At 39.3% G+C, this 16,289-nt stretch overlaps 1 protein-coding gene across 2 annotated transcripts; it reads right to left on the reverse strand.

Moving 5' to 3' along the window:
* Window positions 1,270-11,445, reverse strand: LOC110436332 (large proline-rich protein bag6-A). 2 transcript variants are annotated; one of them, XM_021463144.1, is made up of 16 exons: window positions 11,161-11,445; window positions 10,526-10,650; window positions 9,227-9,344; window positions 8,076-8,156; window positions 6,898-7,010; window positions 6,739-6,780; window positions 6,519-6,659; window positions 6,352-6,436; window positions 6,092-6,273; window positions 4,971-5,135; window positions 4,811-4,882; window positions 4,635-4,743; window positions 3,431-3,817; window positions 2,282-2,610; window positions 2,089-2,192; window positions 1,270-1,747 (listed from the first exon to the last, which is right to left on the reverse strand). In XM_021463144.1, exons 2-16 carry the CDS (start codon window positions 10,637-10,639, stop codon window positions 1,735-1,737), a joined length of 2,055 nt encoding a protein of 684 aa, XP_021318819.1. In that variant the 5' UTR covers window positions 10,640-10,650; window positions 11,161-11,445; the 3' UTR covers window positions 1,270-1,734. The 2 variants fall into 2 exon arrangements, with proteins under 2 accessions (XP_021318819.1, XP_021318818.1); XM_021463143.1 differs by having other exon boundaries at window positions 10,526-10,645; window positions 11,161-11,433.

A 16,289-nucleotide genomic window follows, 5' to 3' on the forward strand; every position in this document is an offset into this window, starting at 1 on the left:
CAACGAGATGCTTGTCTAGCCAGGCGAGTCATTTTGATTCTCTCAAGTTAGCAAGTTAAATCTTGCTTGCACGGACTCCGAAACACTTAGACAAGGACACTAAACATATAGCTTCCTTTGGGATCCTCGCTCGTCAAGATAGCACAATAACGAGTGAGAAAACCAAATGTCCCCCAATAAGTTATTGACCCCCTATTTCCATGTGCATCTCTAGCATTGAATATTTTATAGTTCCGTGCCATAGTTTTTCCACCACAAAACCCTGCAAAAATTATTGATATATAATTGTTTGGTCCTATGTTTTTCAGGAAGCCAAGAAATTATCGAAACCATATATTCATTGAATTGCTGCAGCTACTAAACCACATGTCAAGAAAAATTAGAACCACTCTCAGGCTCTATACTAAAAGAGCACTATATGGCCACTTTCTAGGCACAAGTACTACACTACACGGAGGCGATTTTTTTTTACCCTTAAGGGCATATGCTCCCATTCTCTCCATTGCATGTCATATGATCTGTCACCACCAATGGCGAAGCTAAAGCAAATTGAAAGGGGTGTTTCTCTTTTATATGTGTGAAAATTTAATCTACAACTATAGAAAATTTAATCTACAACTATAGTGGTATATAGCTTCCCCCGACTCATCACCGAACCTTGCTGTGTATCTACAAACTACAGTACACACAACTGTGTTTATGCGCCCATTGTGTGGATTTGTCATTGCGGTGTTTTTCATCATATTAGCCTATTAGGGGCCATGAGCTCTGTAGGTGTTCATTTTATAGGTATAGCATTCTGCATGTGTTTGAGGTCGTGTAATTCATGATTCTTTTTTTTTATCACGTCAGCAGTAGGCTGTACCTTTCGCTCGCTGCAAAAGTAACACAGTTCTAGATTTGTATGTTCTTTATCACTACACATCATTTTCATTGTAAAATCTACAACTACTATATCTTCCACATAAAACATATACTCCCTCCATTTCAAGTTGTAAATCATTCCAAAAATCTTAGAGAGTCAAACTATCCTAAATTTATCCAAATTTATATAATAAAATAAACAATTATTATAATACCAACTAAATATCATTAGATTCTTCCTTAATTATATTTTTATAGTATACTCACTTTATGTTATAAATCTTAATATTTCTCTCTACAATTTTGGTCAAACTTGAAAATGCTTTGACGCTCACATTTTTGGAATGACTTATAATTTGGAATGGAGTATCTTCTATGTATATCACACACATACATTTGCAGTTCTTTTGGTATTCCAACAGCGTCGCACTGCATTATGAACAAAGACAAAAGTAACAGTTGTGTGTGTAAGCAATAGCTAATCACACAATGTTCAAAAAAGCATACAAACTTAAGCTATACATTTTCATAATAATATTATTGATGGCAGGAGTCCTCCACATGCTACGGCAATGACTAGAGCAGAGGCTTTGATTCGTCGCATAAATGATTACATCCCAAATAAATTAAACTTGTACAGATTGGGAATTGGATGCCAGCAGGATGAATGGTTGCACTCGAAAATAACAGTTTATAAGATGCGCCAAAAAAAAGGCATGGGTGCCTCGTCTAGTGACCTCAGTGCCAACTATATACTACAGCTAATCCATTTGTCTCAATACTGTCACCATTTGCCTCAAGTCCTGATTTGATAATCCGCTGGGGGTAAGCAAGAACTGGCAAGATTCTCAGCTCACAAGTAGATTTGAATCAGTCGCTAGTTCTGCAAGAAAAAAAAAGAGAGGTAAATTCTTTGTCCAACAATATAAGTTGGCATAACTTGTGGCGTTCTAAAGAACTAAAGCAGACAGGATTCTAAAGATCTGAATGCAGCCCGGGCAACGTGCAGTGAAACATTTTATCCAATTATTAGGTCTTAAGGTAACTTTCGATCAATATTGATAAGTACACAATTTGAAAACCGCATTCGTATTTTCTATTAGACTACTAAAAACCATAGAGGCTCACCATTTCAACCCATATAAATCATTACGTTCAAGATCAAACAAGTATATCCAAGAAAAGCATCTGCAGTGGATTTAAAATGACAAGTCAGTGTCACACCTTTGCCTTTTAGAATTAGGCTCATCAATTTGGTCGCGGTTATGTTGACGAGAACTCGAATCATCTGGGACATCCCTAGCTCTGTCTGAGCTCCCAGATGCAGCCTGAATCCAGTATCAATGTTACAGGTCAACTAAATGATTAAAAAAATTACTAAATAAACATAATAAGCACGAGCAGAAGCGGCAATTGCCTGTGCAGGTGTGCTGCTGCTGTCTGGTGGGGCATTTAGATTCTGTGTTTCAACTTGGGAGATAAATGGCATAATTTGTCTGACCATGCTAGCAAAGCGTAGGGCCTCCTCACTGGCTCCTGACACTTGTGGTGTTGCAAGATTTCTACCCTCTCCCTGCTCGGTGGAAGCCAATGGTGATTGCTGGCTTGAGGTATTTCCTCGAACATTTTCGCCAGGGAGCATTGATCCAAGAAAGTCCATTATCTGAGAGAGTGTGACCAGACCATTCCCAGGTGAGGTCTCAGAGCCATCTCCAACATTGACATCAACTGGAGATCCCAGATTACCTGTAAACAACAGAATGAAGAATAGTTCAATAATGTCACAACTTTTATTGAGAAAATCATCTAGAAAACAAAGGTCAAAAAAAGGCAGCACAAATTATGTAGAAGCATGTGTACAACTACAATCTGAGTACTTGGATGTTAGTTTCCAATAAACTAGCCATTAAATTATAAGATTAAGAGCTGGAAGAAACCACAACCAGATATGTGGACTTTGATAATATATGTGGAGCTTTTAAGTACTAATGGCCACATTCAATATACAACTTATTCGAATTAAATTAACAAAAAAGGAATGTCATAAATACTATGGCACTGCCTCAGTACATATAATTCGATAATATTAAATCAGATGGGTAGCTTTCCAGAATTCAAAATGGGGGCTAATTGTATCTAATTTCTTCACTGCTCAGCTGCACCTCACATTTGTAGTTCTTTACTGCTCAGCTGCACCTCACATTTCCAGAATTCAAAATGGGGGCTAATTGTATCGAATTCCTATCAGCAGACTCCTTAGATGAGTATGACTTAGGAGGAAGCTTGTTTAAGTCGCATGATCCCATACTATGGCAGGATCAGATTGCCTATATAATGGGTGCCAGCAATTCGAATCAAGTAATCAGTTAACAGAAGTTTCTTTCAAAAGAAAATCTAGAACATATCTTATTCTGATCAGTCCGATAACTAAGTCACTGTCAGATGAGCTATCAGCCCAACCAGGAGCAGTCCAACCCTATTGAGCCCCTCATAGGAACTCTTTGGTTTATTGAATATGCGACACATTGAAACAAGGTAGAAAAAGATGGCAATGAAGAAAATTGACCTGCTTCATGAGTTTGAGATGTCTGAGGAATTGATTGCTGATTAGGATGGGTGCTACTACGAGCAGGTTCATTTTGAGATTGACCATTTCGTTCATCATTACCATTAGTGTTTGCCCTTTGTCGAACTCTAGTGAGAAATGGATAGATAATACCAACACCTCCACTAGATGACCCTGATGGAGCACGACTGATGCCAGCAGGCATGGCAACCACTGTTCTAAGTGGCAATAGTCTAACTCCAGACTCAACTGAAAAAGGAGTGACACCTGCAACCCCTGAAAATGCTTCACCAATATTTGCATGTGAAGCATCTCCTGGCCTATTCACATTTTGATGTGCTTGTGCACCAGCCGACTCACTTGGGTTGGCTCCAGGCACGGACCCACCTAACAACAACAAAAAAAAGATGCATTTAACAACTGTCATAACCAAAGTAACAACAAGATAAATGAGAACTCAAGAAAAGTAGCTACAAAGATACATCACATTTAGTACAACTATCCCCAAAAAAGGTCCAACCATGTTAGCTATTAATTGTAAAATCTACTGACTAATTTTCAGTTGACAAACACAACTTATAACTTTTTAGGGAGAAAGTAGACCTGATCATGGGCCAACCAACCCGTCACTGCATCGGGTCAGGTTCTGGCCATGGATTTCAACCCATGACCTGACCCAACCCGAAAAATCATGACCCAAAGTAGGAAAGCCCAAAAAACCCAAGAAATAGCCTGACAGACCCGACACTTTTTTTGGCCTAACCCGTCCCAGTGTTTGATCAGGTCTAGGACAAACACACCATATTGTTCTGGTTTATAAAGTATGCCAGAGATCTCCTGGCATCTCCACAGATTTCAACCACCTGCTAGACATTATAACATTCAAACTTCCTATAGCACCAGGCTTTGGTCCTACACACCATTGACACAGCCTGGTGGCATAGATGAAAAGTTCAGTTGAAATGCTATAGATGAAACACTATTTGTTTAGAATTACAGACTAGTTTAGACACTGAATCCAAAATTCACAACTATAATTGAAACTAATCTTTAAAAAAACAGTCAGTTCAGCCATATGCAATTGTTCGGCATACTTAGACATGATGTGAGCAACTATTCAGTCAAAGAAATGTGATGCTTGCTTGAAGATGATAGCATCCCAAGAGGAAAACTTTAAGGAATAGACAATAACAGTATTACTCACTTGTGCGGACATGGATATCAACATCTCTCGGATGTAGAACAGATCCTTGCGAACCAAGACTAGAAAATAATGTACCCATTTGGACAGACCTTCCTGGAAATGGAACAGGCTGAACAAAATAAAATTAGCAAGCTTGCTATCAGTGAATGCTAAAATTTAAAATTCTAAAATCTCACTTGAACCATAAGAGGATTTGGCCCTGATGGAGATATATAAAGAGCTGGTCCAGAGTTTACAACCGCTTCTGACTGAAAAGAAGGTACAATAGATCAATACAATAGTGCATAATAATATCTAAGCGCAAATGAGGTCAAAATAGTTGTCAGGAAAACCTACAGATGACGGATTTATCCGCAGTAGCATTGTGGTGCGGCCAAGTTCCAGAAGCAAAGAACCAAGGTTCTGAAGTAGAGAACCCACGCGAACTGCACTATTTTGAATGTCCCTTCGTGTTGCTGGATCAGTTACATTCTCTAGATCTCCCAGCTGAGCTGAGAGTTGCTGGATTGTTTTACAAGGGTATTAACTTCAAGGTGTAAGAGATGTTCAATTGAAAATAACAAGAACTTATAAGCAGAGAATTTAAAAGATGCAAACAAACTTCAAAAGAAAATACATGAGTCGTGCATGGGAATCACTTATTTATTTTTTATTCGTACTGCAGTGCTAAAAAAAAAACTCGACCAGAGGGAGAGACGTCCCCCTGATTTTGTCTTAAGAAGATGGTGCCATGACTCGAACCCGGGCTGGCTCAGCCAACCGCTTCTTCGGCGTGTTGTGCTGACCAGTTACACCGTGAGAGTGTTGGCGTACTGCAGTGCTACAGTAAACATGTTAAAGGAGCACATGGATGCTACAATTCCCTGCCTGAACACTAACAGATTACCCTTTACTACCAAAATTAAAGCATTCACATAATTCAGTCATGATCAACATTGCCCTCTTTCCTTCATATGAAATGTTGACCAAATAGGCAATGAAAAACATTTAAAAAAAATAACCGGGGACATCATGTGTACATGTTCCGTTTTTAATTGACAAGAATGTTGTATATTATTTCAATATAAAATACATCATGGTACACGAAATTGCATATAAACCAGTGGATTTTTGGTAGATTGGATGCCACTGTAGAGCATTCGATTTCATCCTACTATTGGTGATTGGATTTTAAAAAGTGCTAACTGAGGGTCCATGGATCTACAAAACACAAATCTTGCAGTACCATAGTAATGATACAGATAAAAGAGAAGATTTGCCATCATTCAAATAGCAAAAAAAATACAAATTTACATGTTTATTATCAGAAATAAATGAGGTTAAATATCAACAAAGATCAAGTAATGCACAACATCATCAAGTCGATAGCAATGTGCAGAAGACATAAACAAAGCAGTAAGAAGAAAAAATAAGATTAGCTAACTGGTGCCGGTAAGATTTTGAAAGATGTGACTTACAGACAGCAATGCACCAGCCTGTTCAACAACAATTTGCCTAGTAGAGTGCATATTTTCAGCTAGCAATGATGCATTATGAAGCCCAAGCGCAGCTGATTCAGGCTGGCTTTCCTGATTTTGAGTGCCACCAACACTAGTAGTACTTCCTGCAGTTCTGTTTTCCACATTATCCTCTGTTTGTCCTGTAGAAGAAGAGAAATGGAGGTAAATCTTAAGTGGATTACATGATGGATGTAGCTCACAGAAGAATAAAATCAGACCATTAAGATTAAAGCCCTCCCTCCTAAATGAGTCTCTCATAAAATCAATGTACTGAGACATAGTTGTCAAAGCATCAGGGATGACCTACAACAAAGGAATACATAAATTAAACACATCCTTTTTGGAATCAGGATGAGCATGTGACAACAATCAGATGAATATTTACATTTGGTTGTGATGACTCATGTGCTGGTTCAGACTGGAAAAGCAGAGGAGCTTGTTGCTGGTCGAGTTCAACTCTTACAGTATTTGGGATGGAAGATTGTGCAGGATCTGAAGGTCTGGTGTCAGAAGATGCTGGTGTACCCTGGCATCAGAGAAATTATTTTAAAGCAAGTTTCTATCTAAATAAATAATCTAAAATTACTTTAAGGTCACTGGATTACCGAAGATTGTGCATTGATTGTTCCAAGCACACTTTGGAGAATCTATCAACAGAATAAGACAGATTTGAACATAATCAAGCTATATGTCAAACTTATAGGTTCTTCAGCAAAAGAACGGTGGGACAGAACGCCTCAATGCATGTAGGGAATTACTCTCACCTGCGCAACAAAAGCTGGGAGTTCACTGCTCCCAGGATCCACATTAACAGCCTCAAGTACTACACTTCTTGCCACTGTAGGTCCACGACGACGGCCAGAATTTGATGTGTTCGCTGTAAAATTGTACCAATTTACAGTGCATATAAGTTAGTATCCAGAAGTGAACATGGAATATTTGGAAATTGGAAGATGCACCATGAAAATGTAACGGTTAATATGGTATTATGTTACAAATGCTCAGTCCAGACATGTTACAGGCTATAGTGTTATTTGGAAGGAGTCCAACAAAGATTGGACCATCAGAGATAAGCCCTGTGAATAACAGATAGTTTAACTTAGCTCCGAAGTGAAGCTGTGGCAGAGAGTGCATTAGTTGCCATATAGTGAGGGTGCTTGACCAGATATGGAAATATCTAAATCACAAAAGGTGAAAAAAACTTTCAATGTTAATACTACTATATTGACTTAATCGCCTGTACCAGTGTTTAAAAGGCAACTAGGCATCCAGGCGAGTGCTGGGTCTGCCTGGACGCCTAGGCAACAAGACACCACTGTTTCCGCCAAGGCAACGCCTTTGGAACACTAGCCTGTACTGCGTAAACTTAGACGTAAATAAAACAAGCATGACTTGAACAGCAAACCTATTAACACTAAACCTTAAGGCAGTACCTGTTAGTATGACATATTTGTTAAATTGTGTGTTCCTACAAGAAAACAGACACGCTAATAATACTTTGCATATCTGGGAGCACTGGGAGTATCAGACTATTAGTTGAATACAAAAACTAAAATGTGTTGCCGTAGAAGCTGCCTCCACATGCTAAATTGTTCAAACACAAGGGGATTCTCCCCTAGTTCTTGTTGGACACCAGAACCCTAGAACTTGATGGTCATGCCATGAAGACCAAAATGTTTCTCAAAGGACTTAAGCCACCAAAACACTTCTACAGCATGTGAACAAAACAAGTGATAAGGAGACAGGAAAAGCCTGATGATGCTAGCAAACATGTTAACAACTTAATTCAACAGGTTTGCCAGACAGCAGGAACAATAGTATTTCTTTGAAAGCAATATTCAATTAACTCAACATAAAAAAGATGCTTTCTTGATTCTAGATCTAGATAGCTTTTAACTGGTTAACAAAACTCCATAAATTTACAATTCTTAAGTTTACAAACCTTCAGTTGCTGCATTTCCAGATGTAGCTGACTGGCCTGGATGTCTAACAACAAGATGTAATGTATGACCATCTTCGACATCTAAAAATGTTGTTAAGGAAAGGCAATATATTCGATAAATGACATGAGTAATTTCCTCATCTAAAAATAATGGATGTCCCTATTCAAGTGAAACAGAATAAATGAGATTAAGCGTACTATTCACAGAATAGACTGTCATCTGTATCTTTCCATTACACAAGTTACCGAGATTCTGCTTTCAGCTGAATTATGAATTTTTTTTATTCATAATATTGATATTTGCTTAAGTCATATTTCAGGACATTCGTATTCTGATTTATATCATTACAAAATTCAAATACGAAATGTTGTTGAGGCACTGTTCATTTGTATCCAATCCATTTACACTCATAACACGATGACTCTATCAATTTGGTAAATTTAATCTCACATACTCCCTCCGTTCTTTTTCACATGTCATCTTAGCTTTGTCATAAGTCAAACATTACTATCTTTGACCATCTATTTTAAAAAATCCTTATAGTTTCACCACATATGAATTATATATTATGAAAGGATTTCTCATAGTGAATCTAAAAACATAAATCTTATGTCATGAATCTATATATTTTAAAAAAAAAATCGGTCCAACATACAAATGTTTGACTTAGAACAAAGCTAATACGACATCTAATAAAAAATGGAGGGAGTATTAGGGAAAGAAATTTCTTAAAAAAAATTGCACTCACTTAAAACGTTAACAACATCACCAATAACATCATTCATTCCCAACAATCTCATCAGCATGAACCATAGGTTCCCTCTGACCAGATAGGACATGACACTTTAAAAATATGATATATCAAACAGAATTATCGATCTTATGCTGTCAATCTACCTTCACAATTGATGTTAGAACTAAAAATATTTAACTAGCAAAATTTCAAAATCTATAAATTTTCGATTGGAGGTAATACTTGAAACTAAAATGACCAAATGAAAAAACTTAGCCATGGAAAAAACAAAGCAGGTTGTCTTGCAAAGTAGTAACAGATTAAACCCCAACACTGAATAATTAGGCAATTTTCAGAGATATGGCATTATTTAGTATTTACTGTGGTAAGAATGAAACACTAAGTAGATAAGGATACGATAAGCAGATAAGAGTTCATCATCCTTCAAGACTCTCCCACGACAAATCAAGCGTTGCTGTTCAGACAATATTCCAGTTACAGTAGCAATTTTCTCTTTCAACAGAGGAACTGGTACCTGTAAATGGGACAATGGAGTAACATGTGGCTTGCCTTGACAAACAAAAAAAAGACATGAAAAATATTTCATGCACCCTCTAGTTTCAAAGCTGCAGATACAAACATATGTAATATCACCAGTAAAATAGTAAATGCATGGAGGAACAGCGCATAGGTTAGCATGTAATCACCAAAAAACTATTTTGGTTTTTAATTTCATTTCTTGTTGTGATCTTAGCCGAGGTTAAGGGTTAGCTACTGCAAAGTTATCCTAGTGTGCAGTCTCACATAAGGCCATGTGCACAAACATATCCAGGTCCCCAGACGAAACTATCAGAGCTATTTGCTTCCAAGTTCCAACGACCACAAGCTAGCTACTTACCCAGAAAACAATTAGCTACAAGGTACAATTGAATTTTCAAACAGTCTGATTTATAAGAAGTTGTGTACTTGTGTTGATTAGAAGTTAATCGCTATGGTTTTGTGCTAATTCAACATAATTTGAGGAACAACCAACCATATCACAATGAGTAAAGAATATTTAATCAAGAATCTTACATGCACAATTAAATATTTCTGAAATTTACAGACTGGAATTAAGTGCTGCTCCAAATGCCTCAGATCAACATGTTACATCACAAAAATGATTAAACATTGGATATGATGGATATTATAAAAGTGACTTGGGAAAATTGAGCAAACTAGCCATTTATGTATACTCCCTCCATCCCATATTATTTGCATGCTTGTGATTTGAATTTTTTCCCATAATGAATGAACAAAGAGGCTGAGTTCCTAGGTATGGGCGTATGGCACTAGCTAGAAGTAGCCAGAACCTTGTGGAATGAGTCAAAGAAATAAAAAATCAACTTAGGAAAGGTAAAGAAAACCGACAGAAGCTTATCCCTTGCAGTGTGAAGTGGAGCATGTCAGCCTTTTTCACAGAATTTGTAGGGGGCAGCAGCAGCATCTGCCATCTGTAATAAGTTTCCCCTCAAAACCTAGGCGAACGATTATTTTGGGATGGAGGGACTAATTCATAAAACACTGTATTTCTGAACAAATTTTGCATGCAAAATCCCTGAGCTTCTCACCCAAAGTACGCAACCACAAATAATAGCGCAAATAACACGCATGTACTTATGTAGAGAAAACATACAAACAGCCAGCTTATGAGATACATGTGCATTATCAACTTACACATTTATTCACACGCAAATTGTATGTCTGAGAATCCAAGGTCTTGATTTTGATCTCGATTGTAGTCTCGGAATCTTCAGCACAATGTTGCATTTGTACATCTGAAGTAGCCATGTTCTCCTGTTCTAAAGAATTTAGAGTTGCAAACAGCAATTGTCAGTTCATAAAATTTGTTTTTTTTTACCGAATAAATAAGTTCAGAATCCAAAACCAAAACCAATATGAGATCGCAAATATGCCATGACAGACATCAAGAATCAAGACATTCATTACTCTAGGTGTTGGTTGATGCACAGCTAAACTATAATAATCACTAAAGCAGCACAACATAGGACACTTGAATCTCTCCCTGATCTAGTAGTCTGGGACTCACGAGTCACATATGGAGTGAGTCACTGTAGTGTATTCTGAAACTCACTGAGTTATCTACAGGGGCGGAATGGGTGTACACATGTACACCCACTATTTTTTGCAAAGCAATCGAAGTTAGTAGGCATAATACATGCATATACGATTCAGATCCGATTACGAGTAGTATGTTAGGGTTTGGGCGCACGGTTTTACCTATGGACTACGTTAAGGTTTGGGCGCACGGCATCGCACAGCAGGAAGGGAGGACCAAGGGGAGGGAATACCTAGTGTCCTGGTGGTGCTCGTCGCCGGCCAAAGTGGCGAGTGGCGAAGTAGGACAGCAGCGACGGTCGCAGGGACACCGAGGCTGCAGAGGGCGGACGCCGTGCCGGAGATGGTCGCGAGGACGCTGGGCCCCAGGTGGTGCTCGACCGAACGCAGTCTCCTCTCCGGGTTGCGGCGCGGCGAGCGGATGGAGAAGATCGGCCCCGGGCGAGACGAGTCCAGGCAGCGGGCCAAGGGTCGAGCAATGTTAGAAAATAAGAAATGGATTTTTACCTGCGTGCCAAAGTTTGTAATTTTCTACAGCTATAAAAAAAGTTTATAATTTCCTATAAAAAATGAGCGGTTATATGTGTAAGTGGTTGAATTTTTTTTCCTCTACGACATTCCGTCCACTTTTATCAGTAATGAAATCAAATAAGTGGATGCAATGACCATTTTGCCTCCGAGAAAGTTAGAACTCTAATTTTCCTTCCCCTTCCTTTGGTGCCACTATGTCCGATCAACGCCGATTTAATTACTTGTCAAAAAAAAACGCCGATTTAATTGTATTCAAATTATTTGCAACACTAATTTAAATAAATAGTTTTTCATTTTTTCATGAACCGGTCCAAAATTACTGTTTTTAAGAAAATGTTATTACTAATCTCTTTTCTTTTTGTCCAGTGATTCAATCTGAAATACTGGATCATATATAACAATGTTTAGACTATGCAACATTCATTCTTGCACAAAGTGTTAATCTAAGCGCAAATCCATAGCCTAGAGCCTAGACACGCATTTCAAAGCGTTTTTCTAGACGATGACTATATATAATTAAATATACTTAAAAGAAAATAAAAAAGTAAAAGATTAGTATAATGAGGCGGAAGAGGAAAAGGCTCAAACACTCATTTAATGATCCAACTCTCCTCCGCAGCCTCCACCAAAGTCTTATCCCCTCCCCTAATATGTTTCATTTTCTCTTCCTCTCGACTCTCACACCTGCCACTCGACTACGCCGCTCGCCCGCGCAGCCACCAGTGCTCAATGTTGCCTCCTTCACCACCGGCAATCGCCTCCCCCGTCGACGTTACCTCCTCCCCCACTGTCGCCCGATGTGTGCGCCCACAAACCGCCTTCCAGCCGCACCCTCACAAGTCGCACGTCTCTTATAGCCGCGAGCCGCCTGCCTCTTTCTTCCTACCACCACAGATCCCCCACCGCCGGCCTCCTCCCTGCTGCCTCCTCCTCCGCCGCCGCCGCCGCCGCACGATGTCCCTGGCTTCTCCTCTACCACCGGCGTTCTGTTGCGCCTCATCCCCGGATCCACCGAATCTACATGTGGGGACTTCAGGGCACCACAGTACCCCTCCACCTCCCCACCGGCACTGCCACTGCTTAGGGCATGTCTATCCCTATAGGTCAAGCGAACACGCTTCGTCTATCGCCTAGTCACACCTAAGCGCATATAAGGAGTCGCCTTTTTGAGCTTGTCCTTGCATTATCAATAAAGACATTTAATCTTGGTGATTGTGCACTATTCACCTTCCATTTTACACACCCACATTCCTATTCATCCACTGTGTTCTGCTCCTCACCGTTTGTTCCCCCTACACACGTTGGATGCTCGCCACGCCACCTCTCCCCCATTCCCCACCGAAGCCACCAAAATATCCTTGATGCGTCCACCTCTCTGCAACCTCCCATTTCCATGCTCCCTCTCCGCCCCTACCGGCAACGCCGCTGCTCTACACGCCCCATCGTGCCATCGCGCCTTCCCTCCCCATCAACTATATCTGTTTCCGCATCTGCACCGCATCCTTCTGTTGGCCACTCTGCCATGGACGCATGCCTTAGGGGCTGCCCCGCGCCTAAGGGAACACCCCCAATGCAAGCTCTCCCCTCCTCGCGTGGTGGTTTTGTTGACTCAGCCTCACCTCGACCGTCAACCTACATGGCGCACGGCAGCGCCGGCGTTGACCAAGATCAGGATCCACACACGCCCACTCTATTGCTCATTTATGCTCTCTTTCATTGTTGAGTCCATTCAGGTCGAGAGTGCAGAGTTCTTTATTACCCAGATAAGGATCAACACACACGCCCGCTTTATTAATATTGTTCATGTTTGATCCTTTTCATTGTTGTGCTCCATTGAGGTTGGGTGTATGGCCAGCAACACCTAAGGTTGTTAGTTAGTTCATGTCGATTAGTGCTATGGCAACACCATCACATGTTTATATAATTTCCTATTTTTTTTAATTCTTTTAGTTGCGAGTAACACCAATGCTTGGTAATATTGCAAACTAGGAGGATTCTCCATGCGTTGCCGCAAATATGAAGAATGAGTATAAGTATATCTCTTTTATTAGCATAATTGTGGATATTGTATCCATAGTGGATGATGTGTCCTGTTGATGTAGATATCATAATTCTTGTGCTAGTGTACTTAATGCAAATGATAGAAGTTGTTGAGGTGGACACCTTGTATGTCAAGAGAAATTGATAGTGGACTGCTGAGGTGGATGCTTTGCATTTTAAGAGAAATAGATAGTGAGGTTGATAGTGGATTGCTGAGGTGGACTCCTTGCATGTCAAAAGAATTAGATAGTGGGGTTTTGCTTTATAAGAGTTATAGATAGATTTGATGTCTTGGATTGTACTTGTATATCCAAAAAAATTTAATTTTAGGTACAGTAATGGCTGCACACTTTATAATAGATATAGGTAAAAAAGGGTTACATCTGAGATGTATGTTTCCAAATCCATATTTAGGTGTGTGACCAACCTCCAACCAGCAGACAAAGCAGATCCTGTGCTCCAAGTTAGGGCTCGTTCGTTTAGCCATTGTTCTAGATGGATTTATTCTCGATGATCAAAAACAGCATAAATTTGTACAACATTTCTGATGGGAATCATTCCAGACCTCCATTCCGTAAGAAACAAATAGGGCCTTAGACTGCTCATAGTAACGGTGCAACTGTATTCCTTGCCTCCAGCCAACAAACATGGTACGATGGCTCCACTTATGCTCTTTCTACTTACTGCTGCGGTATTGATTTAGGGATTCCACTATGATGCAGAGTATACATAAAGAGAGGTAGATCAAACTCACAGAGGCACTCAAATAGAGGTTCCACCGTTATGTTCAACGAAACAAAGACGAAATCATCCAGTATGTTAAAGCTGAGTATGAACAACAATCATTCCTTCACTTCCCCAAAATATTGAGGATAGCCTTTTAATCACTTAGGGTCCGTTCGTTTACTTGGGAATGGGTGGCTGGAATAGTTTCAGCTGGAATAACAAGTCTATAGTAGCAGTTCTCACCTAAATTCATTCCTGCTCTCAATTCACTCCAAACAAACGAGGCCTTAGTAAGCTATGTATTCGCCCTTCTATCCGTGTACCCTTATATGATTCCGGCAAAAAAAACATCCATTACTAGTTCTTTTATTAGATGGTCTATTTCTATATTGTCTATATTTAGGTTTCTTAAAAGAAATCTTACATATCATAACTGCAATCTCGAGCTAAATGAATCAGAACTTTACGCAAAGTGAGCTAAAGGAATCCAAATTTTAAGCAAAGTATTCCAAGTACCGTTCTCCATATATTTTTCTACGCATTTTGTAAATTATCCAGTGCATTCGGTGATCTAATTTGGGCTTCTATTTTCCAGCAAGTTAGGTTTAGCGCTACCGAGAGGCAACCAGCACCAACGAATACTACAATAAATAACTTCTCGGCCGGTGGGGGAAAGACCGCCCCCACGGTATTGCACTTAAGAGAGAAGATCTCAGTACCCCAACCGAGAAAACCCCCGAACCCATGGCGATTCACTGGAGTCATCTCCAAAATCTCCCAGGGATCAGCAGTTCCACAGCCATGGATTGGATTATTTCATCAGGACCAAGCTTCTTCAGCAGACAAATAAATAGAATTAAGAATTCAAGGCTTCTCTTCTTTGCCTTCGATTCTACAAGATCCGGAATAATATCACTTTCATAGTATTCTTTCCAGAATGTGTGTTCCAATCACCCATGAATTTTGCTTGGCCGTCTGGTGGCTCATGGAAAAAACAAACAGAGGTGTGTATCCAGTTCATGAACTGCAGCTACCTCATGTTTACAAACATATTATTTGTTAGGTGCGTGCTTAGAGCGTGCTTACCGAAAAAACATTGCATTATTGTTTCAAATACAGAGATATGTACAATAATAATAAGTAAATAGTTTGGAAAATGTTAGTTTCATCATTGGATGATTTCTATTACTTATGAATTTCCTAATTCTTCATTCATTACTCAGGGCTGCATATGGTAATAAGGTACATAAAAATGATACATTGATTCCCTTATATGTACCTTTAAATAATTAATATTTGTTCATTTTTTGAATATTTCTTTACCAAATGTATTACTTAATTTATCCCCTTCCTGCAAGACAACTACTGTTGTCACATAGGGTCTTTGCCACTGCATAAAAATCTGTTGTACATCACGTATGCTGTCACCTTGCTGCCTGCGCGGGGTTCCAGCTAGTTATATTACATTTCTGATTTCTGATGAACAGGGCATGGTCGCATGGAATAGAAACATTTATCACCGGCATTATACATGCAGGACCTGATGTCAGACAGCATGCAAATAATACAAATCAACATTCCTTCATCCCCCTAACCAAACCAAATAAAACACAAATATATATCTATATTCTGAGCTGACCAACTGCATGCCTCTCTATCTAAAAAAACTCTATCCTGCCTTCGTGATCTCATCTTTCTCAGCCTTCTCTGTAGCGCCTACAATCGAGATAGTAAGCTGATCACTGCAAGAAGAAAGAAAAATTAGTCTTAGTTCAAACAAATGTGAATGAATGTCATTGAAATGTGTGGTTACTCAAGCTGACACTCTACAATATAAGCTACTGCTTTTCATCACAGCTTATGTAAGAACTGATTGCATTTCAGCACAGGTTAGCTATTTACAACATTACAAGATAGTAAATTAGGGCCATACACTAGCTATTGACAACTATTGATGAGTTAGCTACTGACGAAAACAATTGTTCAGTAATTTCAAGAGATCAAAGGGGACAATTTTTTCTAATGATTTTTAGTGTTAATGGTAATGGAAGCAGCTTCTTCATTG

This window comes from Sorghum bicolor, chromosome 6 (assembly GCF_000003195.3).
Source record: "Sorghum bicolor cultivar BTx623 chromosome 6, Sorghum_bicolor_NCBIv3, whole genome shotgun sequence".
NCBI lineage: Eukaryota > Viridiplantae > Streptophyta > Magnoliopsida > Poales > Poaceae > Sorghum > Sorghum bicolor.